The 21,615-nt window shown below is 43.4% G+C and overlaps 1 protein-coding gene and 1 pseudogene across 4 annotated transcripts in view; one reads left to right on the forward strand and one right to left on the reverse strand.

Annotated features, from left to right (window-relative positions):
- The window catches only part of LOC139003344 (putative selection and upkeep of intraepithelial T-cells protein 1 homolog), a 70,793-nt gene that overhangs the window by 33,229 nt on the left and 15,949 nt on the right, over window positions 1–21,615 (reverse strand). For 3 of the 4 annotated variants that reach the window (XM_070405075.1, XM_070405073.1, XM_070405072.1), the window contains exons 2-3: window positions 11,945–12,025; window positions 2,296–2,643 (exon numbers count right to left, since the gene is read on the reverse strand). In XM_070405075.1, the coding sequence (XP_070261176.1) occupies window positions 2,296–2,643; window positions 11,945–12,020 (424 nt within the window). In that variant the 5' untranslated portion in view covers window positions 12,021–12,025. Of the gene's footprint in view, window positions 1–2,295; window positions 2,644–11,801; window positions 11,824–11,944; window positions 12,026–21,615 lie in introns of those variants that run through there. The other variant, XM_070405074.1, reaches the window with a different exon arrangement.
- LOC139001793 (pre-B-cell leukemia transcription factor 2 pseudogene) lies at window positions 14,175–15,458 on the forward strand (annotated as a pseudogene).

The raw sequence follows: 21,615 nt of genomic DNA on the forward strand, positions 1-21,615 counted from the left end.
GAAATTGACCCAAGCCATTATGCTCAATTAATATTTGACAAAGGAGGTAAGAGCATACAATGGAGTAAAGACAGTCTCTTCAATAAATGGTGTAGGGAAAATTGGACAAGTACATGCAAAAAAAATGAAACTAGACCTCCAACTTACATCATACAGAAGAATAAACTCAAAATGGATAAAAGACTTAAAAGTAAGATGTGAAACCATAAAAATCTTAGAAGAAACCATAGGCAGCAAAATCTCAGACATCTCTGGTAATAATATGTTTACTAATACATCTCCGTGGGCAAAGGAAACTAAGGAGGAAATAAACAAATGGAACTACATCAAAATAAAAAGCTTCTGAACAGCAAAAGAAATGATCAACAAAATGACAAAAGAGCCCACTGCATGGGAGAACATATTTGCCAATGATACATCTGACAAGAGGTTAATTTCCAAAATATACAGGGAGTCATACAACTTAACAAATATTGAATTTAAAAAATGGGCAATGGTACTAAATAGAACTGCTCCAAAGCAGATATACAAATAGATATACAAGAGACATATGAAAAAATGTTCAGTCACTAATTGTCCAAGAGATGCAAATCAAAATGACAATGAACTATCATCACCTCACACCTGTGATAATGGCTACCATCAATGAAACCATGTATATTTAGAGGTCTCCACCATCAGCTGTCCCAACAAAGGCAACAGAAATGTGATGATGTGATCTTGGACAGTAATGGTATTTGGAAGTGGACTAGATTAGGTCACCAGGGTGGATCCCTAATGAATAGGATTAGGGATTAGTACCCTTATGAAAGAGATCCCAGGGAGCTCCCTTGCTATCCTCCCCCTTGTGAAGACATAGTAAGAAGATAGTTATTTCTGAACCAGGAAGCAGGCCTTCACCAGACACCAAATGTATTGGCATCTCGATCTTGGACTTCTCAGATTCCAGAGCTGTGAGAAATAAATGTTTCATATTAAAGGCTCCAAGTCTATGATTGTTTGTAGTAGCAGCCCAAACATACTAAGATAGTAGGTTATTGAGATAAACAATTATCCCTGAATAGCCAAAGTTTAAGCATTAAGTTTATGTCAGGCTTTCATTTTATAGTCATTAAGAATTTTTCTTACTTTCTTGTGAGAACATCTAAGTGGTTAAAACTATATATAATATACTGTATCCTACACTTTAAGTATATAGTCATAAAATATTTCTAATTTACATACTTTGCTATATTTAAATTAATTAATAACCCTACTTTTTAAAATACATTTTCTTGATTTTTTACAGAGAGGAAGGGAGAGGGATAGAGAGTTAGAAACATCGATGAGAGAGAAACATCGACCAGCTGCCTCCTGCACATCTCCCACTGAGTATGTGCCCGCAACCAAGGTACATGCCTTTGACCAGAATCGAACCTGGGACCCTTCAGTCCGCAAGCCGACACTCTATCCACTGAGCCAAACTGGTTAGGGCAATAACCCTACTTTTTTATACTTCCTAAATTTCCAAAAACTTAAAACATGAAATGTCATGTGACCTGGCACTAATTATATGTGCAACCACTTCAAAAGCTCTCCTTTTATTATTTTTTTAATATGTTTTTATTGATTTCAGAGAGGAAGTGAGAGGGAGAAAGAGATAGAAACATCAATGATGAGAGAGAATCATTGATCAGTTGCTTCCTGTACACCCCCTACTGGGGATCAAGCCCACAACCCAAGCATGTTCCCTTGACCAGAATGGAACCCAGGAACCTTCAGTCCACAGATCGATGCTCTATCCACCAAGCCAAACAGGCTAGAGCCACAAGCTCTCCTTTTATATCCAACCTATAATTATTCTCCACTCCTTTTATTTTCCTGTTCTTAATGCAGACACTTCTCAGATATAGATTACTAGATTTTAAACTTCTTTATACATTAGCTATAAGTATTTAGAATGTGAGAGTGTTTTACTATCTAAATTGTCAGAGGCAAGCAGAGAGGAAGCTAAAGATGAATCATGAAACAAAAAGATAAAAGTTTGGGAAATAAATCATTATAGTAATCTGCGTATGAAGTATGGTATTAAGTATATTGTTGGTATGGTCATATAAATAAGATTAATTGACAGTACCTCTCATATATTTATGCCTTGCCTCTTTCAATTCTCTGTCTTCCAAGATTATTAAAATTGCTTGGCTTCTTTTAAACATAAATACCACAATAGATATTATGATTATTGTTATAATACCTAAAGCCAGTTATTTAAATGACTTCAAGAGCATTGTCACAAAAGGAGACTGTCTTTCTTACCAAGCACCTTCAGTTCCTGCACAGCTTCTTTAGTAAAGTTAGCATCTTTAAACAAACAGCGGTACTTTCCACCATCAGATACACTGACATTTTGGATCCTGAGGGTTATATTGCCCTTTCCAATGTCTTCCTTCAAGATTTCTGTTCTTTTGATGTTATCCAAGCTGGTTTCTCTGTAGTGGTCATTGCCCCTATGGTACAGTTGAAGAGGTTTGGTGAAGGATTTATGGTACCAATATATCTCCATGTGCTCTGCATTTTGCGCTGGGGAGATGTGGCAATGCAGCTTTACTTCTTCACCCACGAGGGCCACCAAAGGTCCCACAGGACTATCCACAGTAAATAGTTCTGTAGAGAGAGAAAGATCAATGTTTCAGTTAGGGGTGATCAGTAGATACTATTCTTGCCCATGAACATAATTAGAATGTTATTTTATAACCCCCCTTATTTTTGCTTTCAAGACTTTTACTTATGAATCTGAGAAGACAAACCATACTTGATGCACCAAATAAAAACTGGGAGAAGAATGGCACCTTGTCAAAATATAATCAGCTTCACAGAAGAAATTTCAAATCTGTAGACAAATCCTGGATTATACCAAAAAAGGTATAAGAATAAAAGACATTTTTTCTTATTTTTGTTGTTATTGCTGTTACAGACAGTATAGAAAGGGAGGAAAAGAGAGGAAAGGGAGGAGAGAAAAGATATGTAGAAATATAATGACATAGTGGCTAAAAAATATACTATGATTTTATTTTGATAAATATATATAACTTTTATTATATATAGTTTTATTATATAAAATTTGCCATCTTATTTTAACCATGTAGAGTGTATAATAGAGTGGCATTATTATATTTACAATGTTATACAATTATCACTATGATATATATGAGTATTTCCAATTTTTTAAAATGATTTTAAACAGAAATTATGTTCCCAGTAAGCAACAAATCTCCATTTCCCTTACCCAGCCCCTAGTAACTTCTAACCTAGTTTATTTTTCTCAATGAACTTGCCTCTTCTAGATATTCAGTATAAGTGGGGGTCAGATAGTATTTGTCCATTTGTGTCTGGTTTATTTCACTTAGCATTTATGTTTTCAAGGTTTATCCATATTATAGCATGTTTAAATTCCTGCTTTCAATTCTATTAAGTATGTACCTAGGAGTGGAATCTCTGGGTCATATGACAATTATATACTTAACTTTTTGAGGAATTGCTAAACTGTTTGCCACAGCAGCTGTACCATTTTAGATTCCCACCAGCTATGCATGAGGGTTCAAATTTCTCCACATCCTAGCCAAAACTATTTTCCCTATTTTTGTTGTTGTTATTATAACCATCATAGTAGTTGATTTGTAGTCTCCTAATGATTAGTAATATAGAGCTTTCTTCATGTAGTTATTGGTCATTTGTATATCTTCTTTGGAAAAATGTTTATTCTAGTCCTGTGCACATTTTTAAATTGAGCTGTTTGTCTTTTTGTTCTTGAGATGTAGGTTTTTGTTATAAAGGAGTGGGAAAAGGTAGATTTATAATAGTGAGTATATGAAACACAGAGTTTATTCTTATATTATTAGTTATTAAATATTGCATTATTTTCATACAAACAACTATAAACCTACTTTTACCCACCCCATGTATATTCTAGATATTAAATGCTTATCAGACATATGACAAAAACTAGAGGCCTGGTGCATGAAATCTGTGCATGGGGGGCTTCAGGGGTACCTTTATCCCAGCCTGCACCCTATTGTAATTCGGGAACCCTCGGGGGATGTCCAACTGCCAGTTTCAGGCCTAAACTGGCAGTCAGACATCCCTCTCGCAATCTGGGACTGCTGGCTCCTAACTGCTCACCTGCCTGCTTGCCTGATCACCCCTGACCCTTCTGCCTGCCTGCCTGATCTTCCCTATCCACCTCTGCTTGCCTGCCTGATTACCCCTAACTGCTCAACTGCCTGCCTGATCATCCCTAATCACCTCTGCCTTGGTCCTCGCCACCGCAGCTTCATCTGGAAGGACGTCTGGAATGATGTCTGGAAGGTTGTTTGGTGTCAGGGCTAATTAGCATATTATGCTTTTATTATTATAGACTAGAGGCCTGGTGCACAAAAATTTGTGCATTCAGGGCGGGCGGGGGGGGGTCCCTCAGCCCTGCCTATGCCCTCTCGCAGTCTGGGACCCCTCAGGGGATGACCATCTGCTGGCTGAGGCCTGCTCCCAAGTGGATTGGGCCTAAGCTGGCAATCAGACATCCCTCTGGCAGCCCGGCAGTCCTCGGGGGATGTCCACTTGCCAGTGGGGAACAGGCCTAAGCTGCAGTCAGACATCCTTAGTGCTGCTGAGGAGGCAGGAGAGGCTCCCACCACCACCGCTGGCAGCCGTCAACCTGGCTTGTGGCTGAGCAGAGCTCCCCATGTGAGAGCGCACTGACCACCAGAGGGCAGCTCCTGCATTGAGAGTCTGCCCCCTGGTGGTCAGTGTGTGTCATAGTGACCAGTCATTCCCAGTCTTTCTGCTGTTAGGGTCAGCTTGCATATTACCCTTTTACTATATAGGATAGAGGCCTGGTGCATGGGTGGGGGCTGGCTGGTTTGCCCTGAATGGTGACCCGGATCAAGGTGGGGGTCCTGCTTGGGTGCCTAGCCAGCCTGGGTGAGAGGCTGATGGCTGTTTTCAGGCTGCCCGCACCCCCTTTAGGGTGGGGGTCCCCACTGGGGTGCCTGGCCAGACTGCATGAGGGGCTGATGGCTATTTTCAGGCAGGCCAAGCCTGCAACTGAAGCTCCCAGTCTCTCCTATTTTTCTTTTTTTATTTTTATTCTGGGATTTATTTACCTTCTGTAATTGAAACTTAGTTGTGGCTCCAGCTCCGAGGCCGGCTGGCTGAAAGCAGGTATCTGGGTTTGTTTAGCTTCTATAATTGCAACATTGTTGCATCTGGAGCTCAGAGCTGCACCGCGGCAGGCGGGGAACTTTGGCTTCCTCCATCGCCGGGCCAACCAAGCCTCATGTTTGCTTCAGCTGCCTGGCTGCTGGCCGCCATCTTGGTTGGCAGTTAATTTGCATATCACCCTGATTAGCCAATGGGAAGCGTAGCAGAGGTATGGTTAATTACCATGTTTGTCTATTATTAGATAGGCTATTTTATTGCATTCTGTAAGTTTTTTTTTTAATTTCTTCATACCATCCCTTGAAAAATAAAGTTTTTAATTTTGATCTTCAATTTATCTACATTCTCTTTTGTTGTTCATGCTTTTGGTGTCATACCTATGAATCAATTGCCACAATCAAGGTGTCCTGTACCTCTATTTTTTCTAAGAGTTTTATGATGAAAAAAACTTTAATTTTGTATTGTGGGCACACAATACAATATACAGATGATATGTCAGAGAATTGTACACTTGACACCTATATGATTTTATTAAACAATGTGACTCTAATAAATTTAATGAAAATAAAATAACTTACTTGACATCTTTGTCTAGTATGTCCAATGTCTGGGCTCCCTCATGGACAATCTCTATTGATTTATTCCTTCCTTATATGGTCTAAAATTTCTTCATTCTTTGCATGCATTTTAATTTTTAAAACTGGACATTTTGAGAATTATAATGTGGCAACTCTGGAAATTAGAGTTTCCCCTTTCCATAGGTCATTGCTGCTTTTTGTATTTTTAATTACTTTTTGGGTTAATTTTATTAATTCTACATTCTTTTACTGTGTTGCCATTAATTTATTAGCCTTGTGGTCAGCTAATAATTATACAGAGACTCCCTTAATGGCTACCCTCTCCCAAATTTCCCAGTATTTGCAGAGGGGTTCAACTCTGTGTGTGTGTGTGTGAGTGCGTATGTGTGTGTGTGTGTGTGTTAGGACACACTTTCCACAACTGGTCAGTTTAAATTTACATTAGCCCTCACTTCCTGTTTTATAGAATCCTGGGATCAGCTAGAGATGATAGATGAGGGCCTTCTCAGGTCTTTTGCAAGCATGTCCCTCACCCTTGGTATATACATGTTCTAGATTCCCTTGATATGTCTGAGCTTTCCAAAGCACTTTAATTCCCAAAGCATTTTATTCTTAAACCTTCCTCTAAAGCTTCTAACTTATTCTATTACTTCACTCAACTTTTACCTATTGCCGCAGACAGTAGCCATTAACATATTTGCTTGTAATCAAACACTAACCTCTCCCCACAAGTAATTGTTTTAGCATTTGGCACATTCTCATTTTGGCAACTTTGAAAAGATGAAGGCAAGTCTTTTGAGCCAGTTTTCCAAAGAGGCATTGGACAGTCAAAACTAATAATTGTAAATTTTTACAAATAAGGTCCACTTTGCTCCTTCTAATCTTATATACTAAGATGGGCTATTATTCTCAAGGCAACTAATGAATTGGAGGTCAGGAGATAGGACCATGTTAAGTTAAAAACAAAAGGTTTGTAGAGAGATAGAGAAATATCAATGTGAGAGAGAGACATTGATTAGTTGTCTCCAGCTCACTTTCTGACCTGGGCCAGGGATCAAGCCTGCAACGGAAGTATGTGCTCTTGACCAGAAATTAAACCCACTCAAACCACTGAGAAAAATGGCCAGGGCAGTTTTTTAACATTGAAATATCACTTTGTTTATCTACTTAACTGAAGTTTTATTTTCATGCAGTGTTTAATTCTATATACTACTATTACATTTATAATTCTTGCATAAATTCAAATGTTGCAATTTTGTGCTTTTATGCTGTTGTTAATCCTCACCCAATGATATTTTTCCATTGATTTTTAGAGAGAGTAGAAAGGAGGGGGAAGACAAAGAGAGAGAAACAATGATGTCAGAGAGACACATTGTTTGGTTGTGCAGGAAGCCACCCACTGCCAATACTATCATGAGAGTGCGCCAAGGAATGGGAAGGCCGATGGACCTTGGGTGTTAACAGCGCTGACGTTAAGCACCTCATCTGTTGAGATAGTGGTGGCTCAAGGCAATTCCCTAACCTGATAATCTTTTTACTATTTACCAAACTTTACCTTTGATATGCCTGTATTCATTGCTAGAGGGCAAGATGTGTATCTAAAACTCAATAAAAAGTAGAGGGGACCCAGTCTCAGGGGTGCCTCTTCAAGAAAGAGGTCTCCACTTGGCCCTCCCATGCCTTCTAAATTCATATTTCTTGTATAGCATTTTCATTTGTGCATTGGCTCCTCCTTTAGATGATGTCAGAGTGACACATTGTTTGGTTGCCTCCCATACTCAAACCAACCAGCCCAGGGGTCAGCCTGCAACCCAGATTCTGTGGTACATGTCCTTCCTTGACCAGAATCAAACCTGCAACCCTTCAGTCCAAGGGCCAACACTCTATCCACTTAGACAAACCAGCTAAAGCCATTTTTGTGCTTTGATAAGTTTTCTTATCAATGTATGCTCATCTTGTCAAATATTTAGAAAGCATTTCTTTCCTTTCTTAGAAGAAAAGCATGCTGTTAAAAAATAATCTAGCCCTAGCCAGTATGGCTCACTGGATGGAGCGTGGGCCTGGGGACTGAAGAGTCCCGGGTTCGATTCTGGTCAAGGGCATGTACCTTGGTTGCAGGCACATCCCCAGTAGGGGGTGTGCAGGAGGCAGCTGGTCGATGCTTCTCTCTTATCGATGTTTCTAACTCTCTATCCCCCTCCCTTCCTCTCTATAAAAAATCAATAAAATATATTTTAAAAAAATAATCTATTCTGAAAAAGTTGAAAAAGTTTTTTTACAACAATTAAACTTTTACCTGATTAGTGAAAGTTCTGCATAGTTTTAATAAATTTGAGATGCACAGAATCATATTCATTTTAACCTATGACACAGAACACACTATTATTAATGTTCTATGCTTGCTCAACCCCAAGTCCCAGAAAGAGAACTTTGGCAACAAAATGTGTCACATACTTGCTAAGAATCTTCAATGATTATTGATATGATTTATATTATTTAACTCAATTTTCTTAATTTATATTTGTTTGTAAGGTATTCCATATTGTTACAATTTTACTTTTGAATAAATTGTCTATTATTCAATATCTTATTTTTTATTATTAACTTCATATGATTTACCTCATTTGTTTTAATATTGTGATGATTTTTAGATTTTATTTAATGTGGCAACCAAAGTTTAGAGATTTTTCAGATGTATATGTCAATTCCCATCCCTGTTCCAACATTTCTGATATATCTGTACTCTTCCGAGTTCCAAATGTGTCTCCTCAAATTCACATACATTGAGGAATATTGTTAAAAGAAACTTCCTATATGATAAAAGCCTAATATGCAAATCGATCAAATAGCTGAACAACCAGTTGCTGTGATGTGCACACTCCACCAGGGGGCAGACACTCAATGTAGGAGCTTCCCCCTGGTGGTCAGTGCGCTCCCACAGGGGGAGTGCCACTCAGACAGAAGCTGAGCTCACTACTCCTCAGCACTGCCTCTAAGGTGAGGGAGGCTCCCACCACTGCTGTTGCGCTTGCCATGACTGGTGGGCTCACAGCTTGCAAGCACACCAGCAGTGGTGAGCACAGCAGTGGTGGTGGGAGACTCTCTTGCCTCTGCAGCAAAGCTAAGGACCCCTCGGGAGATATCTGACTGCCAGCTTAGGCTCACTCCCCGGAGGCAGTGGGACTAAGTCAGCAGTCAGACATCCCCTGAGAGGTCCCAGACTGTGAGAGGGCGCAGGCTGGACTGAGGGACCCACTCCCTCCAGTGCATGAATGTCATGCACTGGGCCTCTAGTTTAAAAGAAGCAGCAGCCCTGGCCAGGTGTCTCAGTTTGTTGAAGTGTTTTCCTGTCTACGTTGTGAGTTTGATCTCTCTAAAAATGAATTTTAAAAAATGAAACAGGATTGTTTAGTCAACTAGATGTGTTGGAGTAGGAAAATAGTCTTAAAAAAAGAAAAATTTTATTGCAATACCTAAATTTGTTATTTAAGAGATCATAAAGATAAAGATATTTATCATTAAAACTGGAAAATAGAAGGAGCAACAGGATTTATGAACATCGGAAGGAGAAGGTGTTTTAAGTTTGTATATTGATCTCAACATGTCTGAGGTGAAGAAGCCCAGTAGACAATTGTATAGGGATCTGATTTTAGATCATTACAGATAAAATAAAAAGTCATCAGCTTATGAAAATATGGTAAAGCAGAAAAGTAAATAATATAGCATAGGAAAATAAAAGTGTAGGGTGTTACTCTGTAATAATAATATTTTAGAGTTAGGAAAATGAAAAAAGAAGCATCAAAAGAAAAAATGGGTGCCAAAAGTATCTAATAGATATAGAGCAGGGGTGGGCAACCCCTGGCACACGTGCCAAACATGGCATGCCAGTAACTTGCTGGCACGCGAAACCCTCTCTTATAATCTTCCATTTACAATTTTTATGAACATTTGAATGACTTAAATGTTAAATTACAAGGGACTGGCAAAACACTTGCTGTTATGTTTGGTTACATAAAGGCTTTTGCAAAGAAACTGGAAGTCTTAAAGAGGGATATGGATGGTGAGAGATTTAGGTATTTCCCAAACCTCAAGAGGCACATCAAAGACCTCCCAAAAGATGACAGAACAGACTGTCAAAGCCTTCAAACACTGTTTTTAAACATCATCGAGTCAACTATTGAGCAATTCTTCTCAAGATTTGCGAAATTCAGAGAACTGGAAGAGACAGCAAAATTCATGAGGTTTCAAGACCACATGAAACTGGAGGAACTAAACTTACAAATGTTTTCATGAATAGACATGGCTGACTTTGAAATGCAGTTGATTGAATTTCAGAGTAGCTCAATTTGGAAGCAGAAATTTATTGACCTTAGAGTTTACTTGGAAAACATTGAAAAAAAGCGATTAGAGACAGGAATACCAGAGAGAAGTGTCAAAAACGAACTATTGAGGACTTGGAATGCCATTCCAGAAAATTTTTTCTGTTTAAAAAACTTTGCAACAGCATTACTCTCCATGTTTTCATCCACATACACTTGTGAATCTTTGTTCTCAGTGATGAATTTTGTTAAGTCTCATAATAGGAGTAGCCTGACGGATGAAAGTAGTAGCTCGTGCATATCTCTGAAGGTCACAAAATATAAACCTGATGTAAAATCTCTGTCATCAGTGATGCAGCAGCAAAAGTCCCACAGATAATATTAAATGGAGTTATAAACTTTTCTGTCAGACTATCAGTGTACATGTATACATTAAAAAATAAATGTATTTTTCATCATCATATACTGTGTTTTTGTCACTCAAGTGAATTTTATTATTTCTTCAAGGTTCTTCACATATGTACACCTTAAGAGATATCAAGTAGGCATAACATGTTCTCAAAAAATTAGGGTTGGCACACAGAAGAATTTTGAGTCAGAGATTTTGCTGGTTTTGGCACACACTCACAAAAAGATTGCCCACCCCTGATATAGAGGTATAAAAGCCATCACTGATTTTATTAGAAGGTCTGCACAACTAACTTAATATCATGTTACCTCTAAGGTACAAATTGGAACTGCCAAAATCTTTCTTTTGTAATTGGTTATACTGGCCATAATTCTTAAATCTAGCTCACTAAATTTTTATATAATACACTAGAGGCCTGGTGCACGAATTTGTGCATGGGTGAGGTCCAATCAGAGGGGAGGGGAGGCTGATCTGGGGCCAGGCCAGCCGGGGGCGGAGGGGCCATAGGAGGTTGGGGGTGCTGATCGGGACCCCCATCAGACTAGTTGGCTGCCTCAGTGCACATCGTAGTGACTGGTCATTCCGGTTGTTCCAGTCATTCCACTGTTCAGGTTGCTTGGTTTCTATATATATATATATATATATATATATATATATAGACACTTTATCAAATCTAAAATCACTGATAGAATGTTTTTTTTAAATGTAATATTGTAGTTGAATGCCATGTTGTAGGGTTTATTTCTCTTTCTCTATCCAAAACAGTAACTATCTTTTTTTCCAAATATATATATATTTTTTAAAATATATTTTTTATTGATTTCAATTTCAGAGAGGAAGGGAGAGGGAGAGAGAGAGATAGAAACATCAATGATAAGAGAAAATTATTGGTCAGCTGTCTCCTGCATACCCCTCAGTGGGGACTGAGCCTGAAACCCGGGCAGGTGCCCTGACCAGGAATCAAACTGAAATCTCCTGGTTCATGAGCTGATGCTCAATCATTGAGCCACACCAGCCTTTAAGATAAAGGTCTAATTTAATCTCTGCATTCTCTAGAAATTCTTCTCTGACATAATAAGTTCAAGCAAAACTTTTCCTTCTTTGTCTCTTTGGGTTAAGTTAGAGTAGTTCACTATATTAAATGTATATATGTAGACATGTATACATTTCCTTGTATTGAATTTCCACTGTATTAGATGAGTGTATTATGTCTAAATATACTGCTTTTTCTTATGTTTTATATTAGGTTATGTATAAATAAGTACTCAGGGAAGACCTGTTGGCTTGAAAAACTTCACTTACAAATAATAAGCTTGTTCCCACAGCTTTCTTCTGCAGGAAAAAAAAAGAATGGAATTTGGTGAGTGGCAGGAGTATTTGTCTCCCTGAAGCTTTTAGCACTCTGCTAAGAAGCATCATTAACTAGGGCTAACAAAATTTCTTACCTGAACTTGCTGTTGGTATCACCAAGAAAAAGATTACAGGGAAGCATCCAAATAAAGTGTGGGCAGAAAACTCCATTTTACCTGAAAAAGGAAAAGAAGGAAGATTAATATTTGATTAGAAGAGAGGCTATATTATATACATTCAGTAATTTATTGATTTATGCTGTCAAGAAATATTTAATAAGCACATATTTACCACTGTTCTATTTATTAAGAAAATAGAAATAATCAAGTTATCTGTTCTAGAGAAGAAGATATATTTTAATATACACTTAGATTGTTATATCCTATCTAATAATAGGCAAACATGGTAATTAACTGTACCTCCGACATGCTTCCCATTGGCTAATCAGGGTGATATGCAAATTAACTGCCAACCAAGATGGCAGCCGGCAGCCAGGCAGCTGAAGCGAACAGGAGGCTTGCTTGCTCCAGTGATGGAGGAAGCCAAGGTTCCCCGCCTGCCACCGCCCAGCTCTGAGCTGAACTCTAAGCAACTATGTTGCAATTATAGGAGTTAAACAAACCCCAGAAACCTGCTTTCAGCCAGCCGGGCCTCAGAGCTGGAGTTGCAACAGTATTTCAATTATAGAAGCTAAACAAAGCCCAGATACCTGCTTTCTGCAGCCGAGCCTCAGAGCTAAAGCCAGCTCTCAGCTCCAGTGACAGCCATAGAAGGTAAATAAATCCCAGAATTAAAAAAAAAAAGAAAAAAAGGAGAGGTTGGGAGCTTCAGTCACCCGCCAGCCTGAAAATGGCCCTCAGCCCCTCACCCAGACTGGCCAGGCACCCCAGTGGGGACCCCCACCCTGAAGGGGGTGTGACCAGCTGCAAACAGCCATCATCACCTCATCCAGGCTGGCACCCAAGCGGGACCCCCACCCTGATCCAGGACACCCTTCAGGGCAAACCAGCCAGCCCCCACCCGTGCAACAGGCCTCTATCCTATATAGTAACAGGGTAATATACAAACTGACCCTAACAGCAGAAGGACTGGGAATGACTGGTCACTATGACACACACTGACCACCAGGGGGCAGACTCTCGATGCAGGAGCTGCCCTCTGGTGGTCAGGGTGTTCTCACATGGGAGGAGCTCTGCTCAGCCACAAGCCAGGCTGATGGCTGCCAGTACAGCAGTGGTGATGGGAGCCTCTCCTGGCTCCTCAGCAGCACTAAGGATGTCCGACTGCAGTTTAGGCCTGCTCCCCGCTGGCAAGTGGACACCCCCGAGGGCTGCCGGGCTGCCAGAGGGATGTCTGATTGTCATCTTAGGCCCAATTCCCCGGGGAGAGGGCCTAAGCCAACAGGTGGTCATCCCCTGAGGGGTCCCAGACTGCGAGAGGGCACAGGCCGGGCTGAGGGAACCCCCTCCCCTCTTAGTGCACAAATTTTTGTGCACTGGGCCTCTAGTCCTATATAATAAGAGAGGAATATGCTAATTATCCATTACACATGTAATGTCATGACCAGATTAGCAGGCTGCATCCCCGCCTTCTGCTCAGGCAGCTGCAAGGCCTGGGGTAAGATAGGATACAATAGGAGGGGATAAGAAAGGAGAGGGAGAGGAAGGCAGGCCTACACGCAGACAGGCCTAGAGGAGAAACAAAAATACAGAGAGGAACAAACCAGTGAGGAGCAGGATGCCCCCTGCAGGCCTTTGGCGGGTCCCAGATGGAGGGGTGGACAGTCAGAGGCCTTCCGGGCAAAGGCGCTCCTGCTTTGCAGCAGCAGCGCCCGGCTGCTCTGGCCTCGGCCACCCTCGCTGGGCCAGGTGTTCTGGGCAGGGAATGGGAGCAGGATGGCAGTGGGGATGCCAGGGAAGGGGGGGAGGGTCAGTGAACACCTGGCTAGGGCTGAGCCCTGGGCTGGGGGTTAATGATCCCTCCCTCCCCTCCCCCCCACCAACACACACAAGGGAAGCTTTAAGGAGGGAAAGAGAGCTCCTTTCTTTCGCTCACTCACACCCTGGCCTGGGCCTTCTCTCTCTCTGGCTCCATTTTCTCCACTGCTGGGGGCCAGGGTCTCCTGTGGGGGACTCAGTGGGTACCACAGGTCTCCCTTCAGAGCCAGGGTGGACCTGCGGGGGGAGCCAGGAGATGGAGAGATGGGCGGGGGTCAGGGTGGAGGGAGCAGCCACCTTGGCAAGTTTGGGGGGAAGTAACCAGGCAGGGGAGGGGTGGAACAGGGATGGGGGCTCAGGGCCTCCCCTACCCCCCACCACTGTGGATGAGCAGCTGCTGGGGCCGCCCCCTCCAGGCAAGGGGGTGGGTGCGCTGGGGCTGGTGGGTGGGGATCCTGGGGACCCTGGCAAGCCTCCCAGTGGAGGTGGTGGTGGAGGATCCTGAGAGGCAGAGGGAAGCAAGACATTGGGGACATTCTGCAGCAGATAATGACCATCACCAACCAGATCCTGGACAAGGTCCAGGCCAAGAAACATGCCCTAAACTGCCACGGAATGCTGCCAGCTCTCTTTAGCTTCCTGTGTGAAATCAAGGAGAAGACTGGCCTCAGCATCTGAAGCTCCCAGGAGGAGGAGCCAGTGGACCCCCAGCTTATGCACTTGGACAACATGCTTCTGGCAGAAGGTGTGACTGGGCCTGAGAAAGGGGGTGGGGGGGAGGAGACTCAGCGGCAGCAGTTGCAGCCACAGCAGCTTCCGGGGGTGGCTTGTCCCCTGACAACTCCATCGAACACTCAGACTATCGCAGCAAACTTGCCCAGATTCGCCATATCTACCACTCAGAGCTGGAGAAGTATGAGCAGGCATGTAACGAATTCACAACCCACGTCATGAACCTGCTGAGGGAGCAGAGTGGCATGAGGCCCGTGGCACCCAAGGAGATGGAGCAGATGGTGAGCATCATACACCATAAGTTCAGCACCATCCAGGTGCAGCTCAAGCAGAGCACCTGGGAGGCCATAATGATCCTGCGCTCCTGGTTCCTAGATGCCAGATAGAAACGCCGGAACTTCAGCAAACAGGCCACAGAGGTCCTAAATGAGTATTTCTATTTCCACCTGAGTAACCCGTATCCCAGTGAGGAGGCTAAGGAGGAGCTTGCCAAGAAGTGTGGCATCACCATCTCTCAGGTCTCCAACTGGTTTGGCAACAAGAGGATTCACTATAAGAAAAATATCGGAAAGTTTCAAGAGGAGGCAAACATCTATGCCATCAAGACCACTATGTCTGTCACCCAGGGGGGCCACAGCTGCACCAGGTCCCCAACACTCCCTTCCTCTGTGGGCTCTGGTGGCTCTTTCAATCTTTCAGGATCCAAAGACATGTTTCTGGGGATGCCTGGGCTCAGCAGAGATTCCTACCCTGCTTCCCAGGTGGAATCACTCCAACACTCAATGGGCCCAGGGGGCTATGAAGATAACCTCTGGGGTGGCCAGATGGACAGCCCTCGGGAAATGAGGGCAAATGGTGCTGGTAGGAGGCTGTGACCCCATCCTCAGTGACATCCCCAACAGAAGGACCAGGGAGCGCTCATTCTGACACTTCCAACTGATCTCATCCCTCAGGGCCACAGGGCGGAGGCTCATGAGGTGACTCTTGACAAGAGGACAAAGGCATCCAGAGGATTAGCCCCAGACACAGGAGAAGCACAAGATGGAGAAGGGCAAGTGGGGTCGCCCTACCCTGGCCAACTCAGTGCTGGGGTTGCTGACTACATGGCAAGGAGAAGGGGGAGTCTGTCTCCTCCTTTTCCCCTTCTTTTCAATCTTTTTTTCTCCCCATTTCTTACACAGAAACACACCTAGAACCCTATCTTTCAGATACTCTCTCTTATAGACACATACACGACTATTCTGTTTCTCTCTCTCATAGATACATACAGAACTATTGTTTCTCTATAGACACATACATTCTCTCTCTCTCAGACACGTATACGACTATTCTGTTTCTCTCTCTCTCTCCCCCCGCTCTTTCTGGTTTCACCCATTCTCTCTCCCCCAACCTCTTATCTGCTCTGGGATCTGTGGAGACACCAGCCTTGCCCTATCTACCAGAGATGCCAAAAATGCGGACACAACTTCTGGACAGATGACTTATTGTAATTATTTTATAACATATGTAAGTGAAATTATTTTGCTGCATGCCTTAAACTTATACAGTACTATCTGTCAATTATGCTATATAGTAAAAGGGTAATATGCAAATTGACCCTAACAGCAGAACAACTGGGCATGACTGCCAGCTTAGGCCCGATCCCCCGGGGAGCGGGTGGGGGGTGTTCCCTCAGCTCAGCCTGCACCCTCTCCAATCCGTGACCTCTCAGGAGATGTCCAACTGCTGGTTTAGGCCTGACAATCCAGGACCCCTCGGGGGATGTCAGATTCCCCAGGATCAGGCCTAAACAATTGGACATCTCTCTCACAATCCTAGACCGCTGGTTCCTAATCACTCACCTGCCTGTCTGTCTGGTCACCCCTAACTGCCCCCCCCCCCCCCCCCCCCCCGCCGCCAGCCTGATTGCATCCTCACTGCCTCTGTGTGCTGACCTGATTGCCCCTAACTGCCCCTCCTGTCTGCCTGGTTGCCCCTAACTGCCCCCTCCCTGCCGGCCTTGCCACTCCTAACTGCCCTCCCCACCAGCCTGGTCACCTCTAACTGCCCCCCCTGGCAGCCTGGTCACTCCCAACTGCACCCCCTACCAATGGCCTGGTTGCCCATAACTGCCCCCCAAGCTGCCCTGGTCACCCCTAACTGCCACCCTCTGCTGGCGTGAGTCTCCCTAACTGCCCCCCCCCCACCAGCCTGGTCACCCCCAACTGCACCCTGCCAGCCTTATTGCCCCTCACACTCCTCCCCCTCCCCCCGCCCCCACCTTGCTGGTCTGGTTCCTCCATGCAGCCTGCTGTTCAATCGTTTAGTCAACCCTCACTAACCCCCCTGCTGGCCTGGTCACCCCACACAGCCTGCTTGTTCAGTCATTTGGTCGTTCCTCACTAACCCCTCTGCCAGCCTGGTCATAGGCAGCCATCTAGTGAGGGCATGAGGGTTAATTTTCATATTACCTCTTTTTATATAGGATTGCCACTTTCTATATTCTTATTATCTATGGTTAATAATATTTTTACCTTTACTAACTTAAAATCCCTTCAAGCACTGAGATTATATCTGACTCAATTTTCTATGCTTAGTGTTTAAAAAATATTTATTGGATTAAAATTACTTATTCATTCATTCAATCAGTGCATAATGTAGATCAGGACTTTCCTATAGACAGAGATAAACAAACCCCTAAAACATAAAACATTCTTTAAAAGAGTATAGTTTTTGATCCACCTTTTAACTAAACTGCTAACATCACAGGCTCACCACCTATCCAACCTTAATAATTTTATTCCCTTATAAAGAAAAATATAGAGCTGCAAACTAAATTCTCACCAAATTAAAACTGCTAATCAACTTGTTAAATGCAAAGGAAATACGTTGCAATCCTGAATTCAATTTTTTTATTTCTTATTTTTACTAGCCCATCTTAAACAAAGTAGTTTAGTTATCTTTCAAAATTGCATGTAATACATTAAGAGAAAAAGTAAAAGGAGAAATTAGGATAAATATAAAAATCAGAGAAATAAGTGGCAGCCATATATAAAGTAAGATGACACCCTTTCTGATGGCCAAGCATTTTTCTAGAGAACAATGTACTACTGAAAACAATGAATTACTTTATTCATAGTGTATTGGTTTTCAATTGCTACACAACAAATTAACAATTACTGGCTTAAAACAGCAGACATTTATTATCTCACAGTTCTGTAAGTCAGAAATTTAGCAGGCTTGACTGGCTTCTCTGCTTAGGGTCTCACAAAGCTGAAATCAAGGTTTTGACCAGACCCAAGAAAGTCAATGATATTCAAACAGGAAAAGCAAAGTGGTTTTGATACGTAATAATCAAATTTATAAAAACCCTTCAAAATTTTTAAGCAAAAGTACAGAAAATGACACATTATGAACTGGATAGAAATGATATTTTAAAAATTACATACTTCTCATAAACTGTGGAGGACAGAATTCATTGAAACAACATCTTTAAAAGGCTAACATATATATATATATATATAGAGCCAGGGGTCGTCACGACCAAAACAACCAGATGGACGACTGAATAGGCTGCGTGGGGTGACAAGGCCAGCAAGGGGGTTAGTGAGGGACAACCAAACGAATGAACACCAGGCTGCATAGGGCTACCAGGCTGGAAGGGGAGGGCAGTTGGGGTCCATCAAGTCAGCAGGGGAGGGTACTTGGGGGCGAGATCAGGCTGGGAGGGGAAGGCAATTGGGGGCAACCAGGTCAGCAAGGGAGGAAGCTGGAGGTGACCAGGCCTGCAGGGGAGGGAAGTTGGGGGTGATTGGACTGGCAGGGGAGGGCAGTTAAGGGCAATTGGGCTGGCAGGAGAGGGAAGTTAGGGGTGATCGGGCCAGCAGGGGAGGCAGTTGGGGGCAATCAGGCTGGCAGGGGAGCAGTTAAGCATCATCAAACCGGCAGGGGAGCAGTTAGGGGGCAATCAGGCTGGCAGGCAGAAGCAGTTAGTGGCAATCAGGCAGGCAGGCAGGCAAGAGGTAAGGAGCCAGCAGTCCCAGATTGTGAGAGGGATGTCCAACTGCCAGTTTAGGCCCGATCCCTGGGATCGGGCCTAAACTGGCAGTTGGACATCCCGCAAGGGGTCCCAGATTGGAGAGGGTGGAGACCAGGCTGAGGGACACCCCCCCCCCAGTACACCAATTTTGTGCACCAGACCTCTAGTCCTATATAATAAAAGCCAAATATGAAATTGTTTGACTGAGAGATTAACCGGGACTTTGACCACTCACTATGATGTTCACTGACCACCAGAGGGCAGCGCAGAACATGGCAGGTATTGGCGATGCAGCTCTGGCAGTGGGCTGCAATGGAGACACTGCCAGCCCCGACGGGCCCCAACGAAAGTGGGACTGCGGTAGGATGGTGGAGCAGGTGAGTATGTGGCACCAGGCCAAGGAGGATGAGAGTAGGGGCCCAATCACCCTGCCAATCGCCCCACAAACAGTGACCAGTGGCAGCAGGGGATGGGGATGCTGCCCAGCTCCCAGGTGCTGAGGGAGCCAGGCGTGAGGCCTAGCCCTGATCAATCATCCCACATATGGCGACTAGCAGCTGGTAGGCCCTGATCACCCGATCGGGGCAAGGCCCTGGGCTGGTATGGGGAACTGGGTTTAGTGGCAGCGACCAACCTCCCATGGCACCCGGGTCGGGGGCTGTGACCCCTTGCCAGCTAGCTAGAGATGGGGATGATGGGGACAGAGGTGCAGTGATAATGCGGGGTGTCCACCAAGCTCACTCTCACTCCCTTTGCTACCCTTCCCCGGAACGCCAGAACTCATGTGCCAGGGAAGCCCTCATTCTCAGATGCCGGGCGCCCACAAGGAGTCTGCCTTGTACCTGCACAGCCTCTTCTGGGTGAGCGGGGTTGCAGCCACTTGGACCAGTTGGGCTCCCTGTGGGTTCGTGCAGGAGCTGATCTACAAGGCCAGCCAGGAGAGAGCATGCTGACCACCTGGCTTCCATGCAGTGCCACTGGGTGGCCCAGAGGCCCATGCTGCACCACAGTCTGTGGTGTCCAGCTATGCTTATAGCATCTCTGCATGGGGACTCAGGCACTGTGACTCAGGTGCTGCCCAGGGCCCAGAGGTCAGCTGGGACCTGCCCTTACACATTAGATGTTCACACTTTGATTGCTGGCCAGACCTAGGGACCGCACCTGTGCACAGATTTCATGCACCAGACCTTTAGTTAATACATATGCACCCAACCTAAGAATACCAAAATGTATAAATCAACTACTAACATAACTAAAGGGAGAAACTGACAAAAACACAGTTATAATAACAGACCTAAGTAACCCATTAACAGCAATGGATAGATCATCCAAACAGAAAATCAGTAAGGAAATATTGGCCTCCTATAGCACATTAGATGAAATAGACATAATTAATAGCTCTGTGCCTCCATAGTCTCTTTTCCCTTGTGTTTGTGTTATTTTGTTTTATGGTATTTATGATTTTTCCCTGTTTCCTTTTTTTTTCCTGTTTTCTTTTGATTTTACTTGTATGTGGAATCTTTTTTTTTTTTTTTTTTTGCTAAAAGTATTACAAAGGGTATTACATAAGTGTCCTTCCCCCCCCCCCACCCTTGACAAGCCCCTGCCCTCCCTTACCCCCCAGTGTCTTATGTCCATTAGTTATGGTTATATGGATGCATACAAGTCCTTCAGTTGATCTCTTACTCCCCTCCCTCCTGTCCCCCAACCCTCCCTGGCCTTCCCACTGCAGTCCGACAATCGGTTTGAGGCAGCTCTGCCACTGTATTTATTATTGTTCAAAAGTTTGTAATGGTCTTAATTATCCATGAAAGAGTGAGATCATGTGGTATTTTTCCTTCATTGACTGGCTTGTTTCACTTAGCATAATGCTCTCCAGTTCCATCCATGCTGTTGCAAATGGTAAGAGTTCCTTCTTTTTAACAGCAGCATAGTATTCCATCGTGTAGATGTACCACGGTTTTCTAATCCATTCATCTACTGATGGGCACTTAGGCTGTTTCCAGATCTTAGCTATGGTGAATTGTGCTGCTATGAACATCTGGGTGCATATATCCTTTCTGATTGGTGTTTCTGGTTTCTTGGGATATATTCCTAGAAGTGGGATCACAAGGTCAAATGGGAGTTCCATTTCCGATTTTTTGAGGAACCTCCATACTGCCTTCCATAGTGGCTGCACCAGTCTGCATTCCCACCAGCAGTGCACGAGTGTTCCTTTTTCTCCACATCCTCTCCAGCACTTGTCGTTTGTTGATTTGTTGATGATGGCCATTCTGACAGGTGTGAGATGGTACCTCATTGTTGTTTTGATTTGCATCTCTCGGATGATTAGTGACTTTGAGCATGTTTTCATATGTCTCTTGGCTTTCTGAATGTCCTCTTTTGAAAGGTGTCTATTTAGATCCTTTGCCCATTTTTTGATTGGATTGTTTATCTTCTTTTTGTTAAGTTGTATGAGTTCCCTATAAATTTTGGAGATTAAGCCCTTATCAGATATGACGTTGGCAAATATGTTTTCCCACGAGGTGGGTTTTCTTGTTGTTTTGTTGATGGTTTCTTTTGCTGTGCAGAAGCTTTTTATTTTGATGTAGTCCCATTTGTTCATTTTCTCTTTAGTTTCAACTGCCCTAGGCACTGTATCAGTGAAGAAATTGTTTTGGCATATGTCTGAGATTTTGTTGCCTTTGTATTCTTCTAGAATTTTTATGGTTTCCTGTCGTACATTTAAGTCCTTTATCCATTTTGAGTTTATTCTTGTGTATGGTGTAAGTTGGTGGTCTAGTTTCATTTTCTTGCATATGTCTGTCCAATTTTCCCAACACCATTTATTGAAGAGACTATCTTGGCTCCATTGTATGTTCATGCCTCCTTTGTCAAAAATTAATTGAGCATATTGGTTCGGGCTAATTTCTGGACTCTCTATTCTATTCCACTGATCTATATGTCTGTTCTTGTGCCAGTACCAGGCAGTTTTGAGAACAGTGGCTTTGTAATACAGCTTGATATCTGGCGTTGAGATCCCATCTACTTTGTTCTTTCTCAGGATCGTTGCAGCTATTCGGGGTCTTTTTTTATTCCA

This window comes from Myotis yumanensis, unplaced genomic scaffold (genome assembly GCF_028538775.1).
Source record: "Myotis yumanensis isolate MYYU_CA2020_CCGP unplaced genomic scaffold, mMyoYum1.0.hap1 SCAF_2, whole genome shotgun sequence".
NCBI lineage: Eukaryota > Metazoa > Chordata > Mammalia > Chiroptera > Vespertilionidae > Myotis > Myotis yumanensis.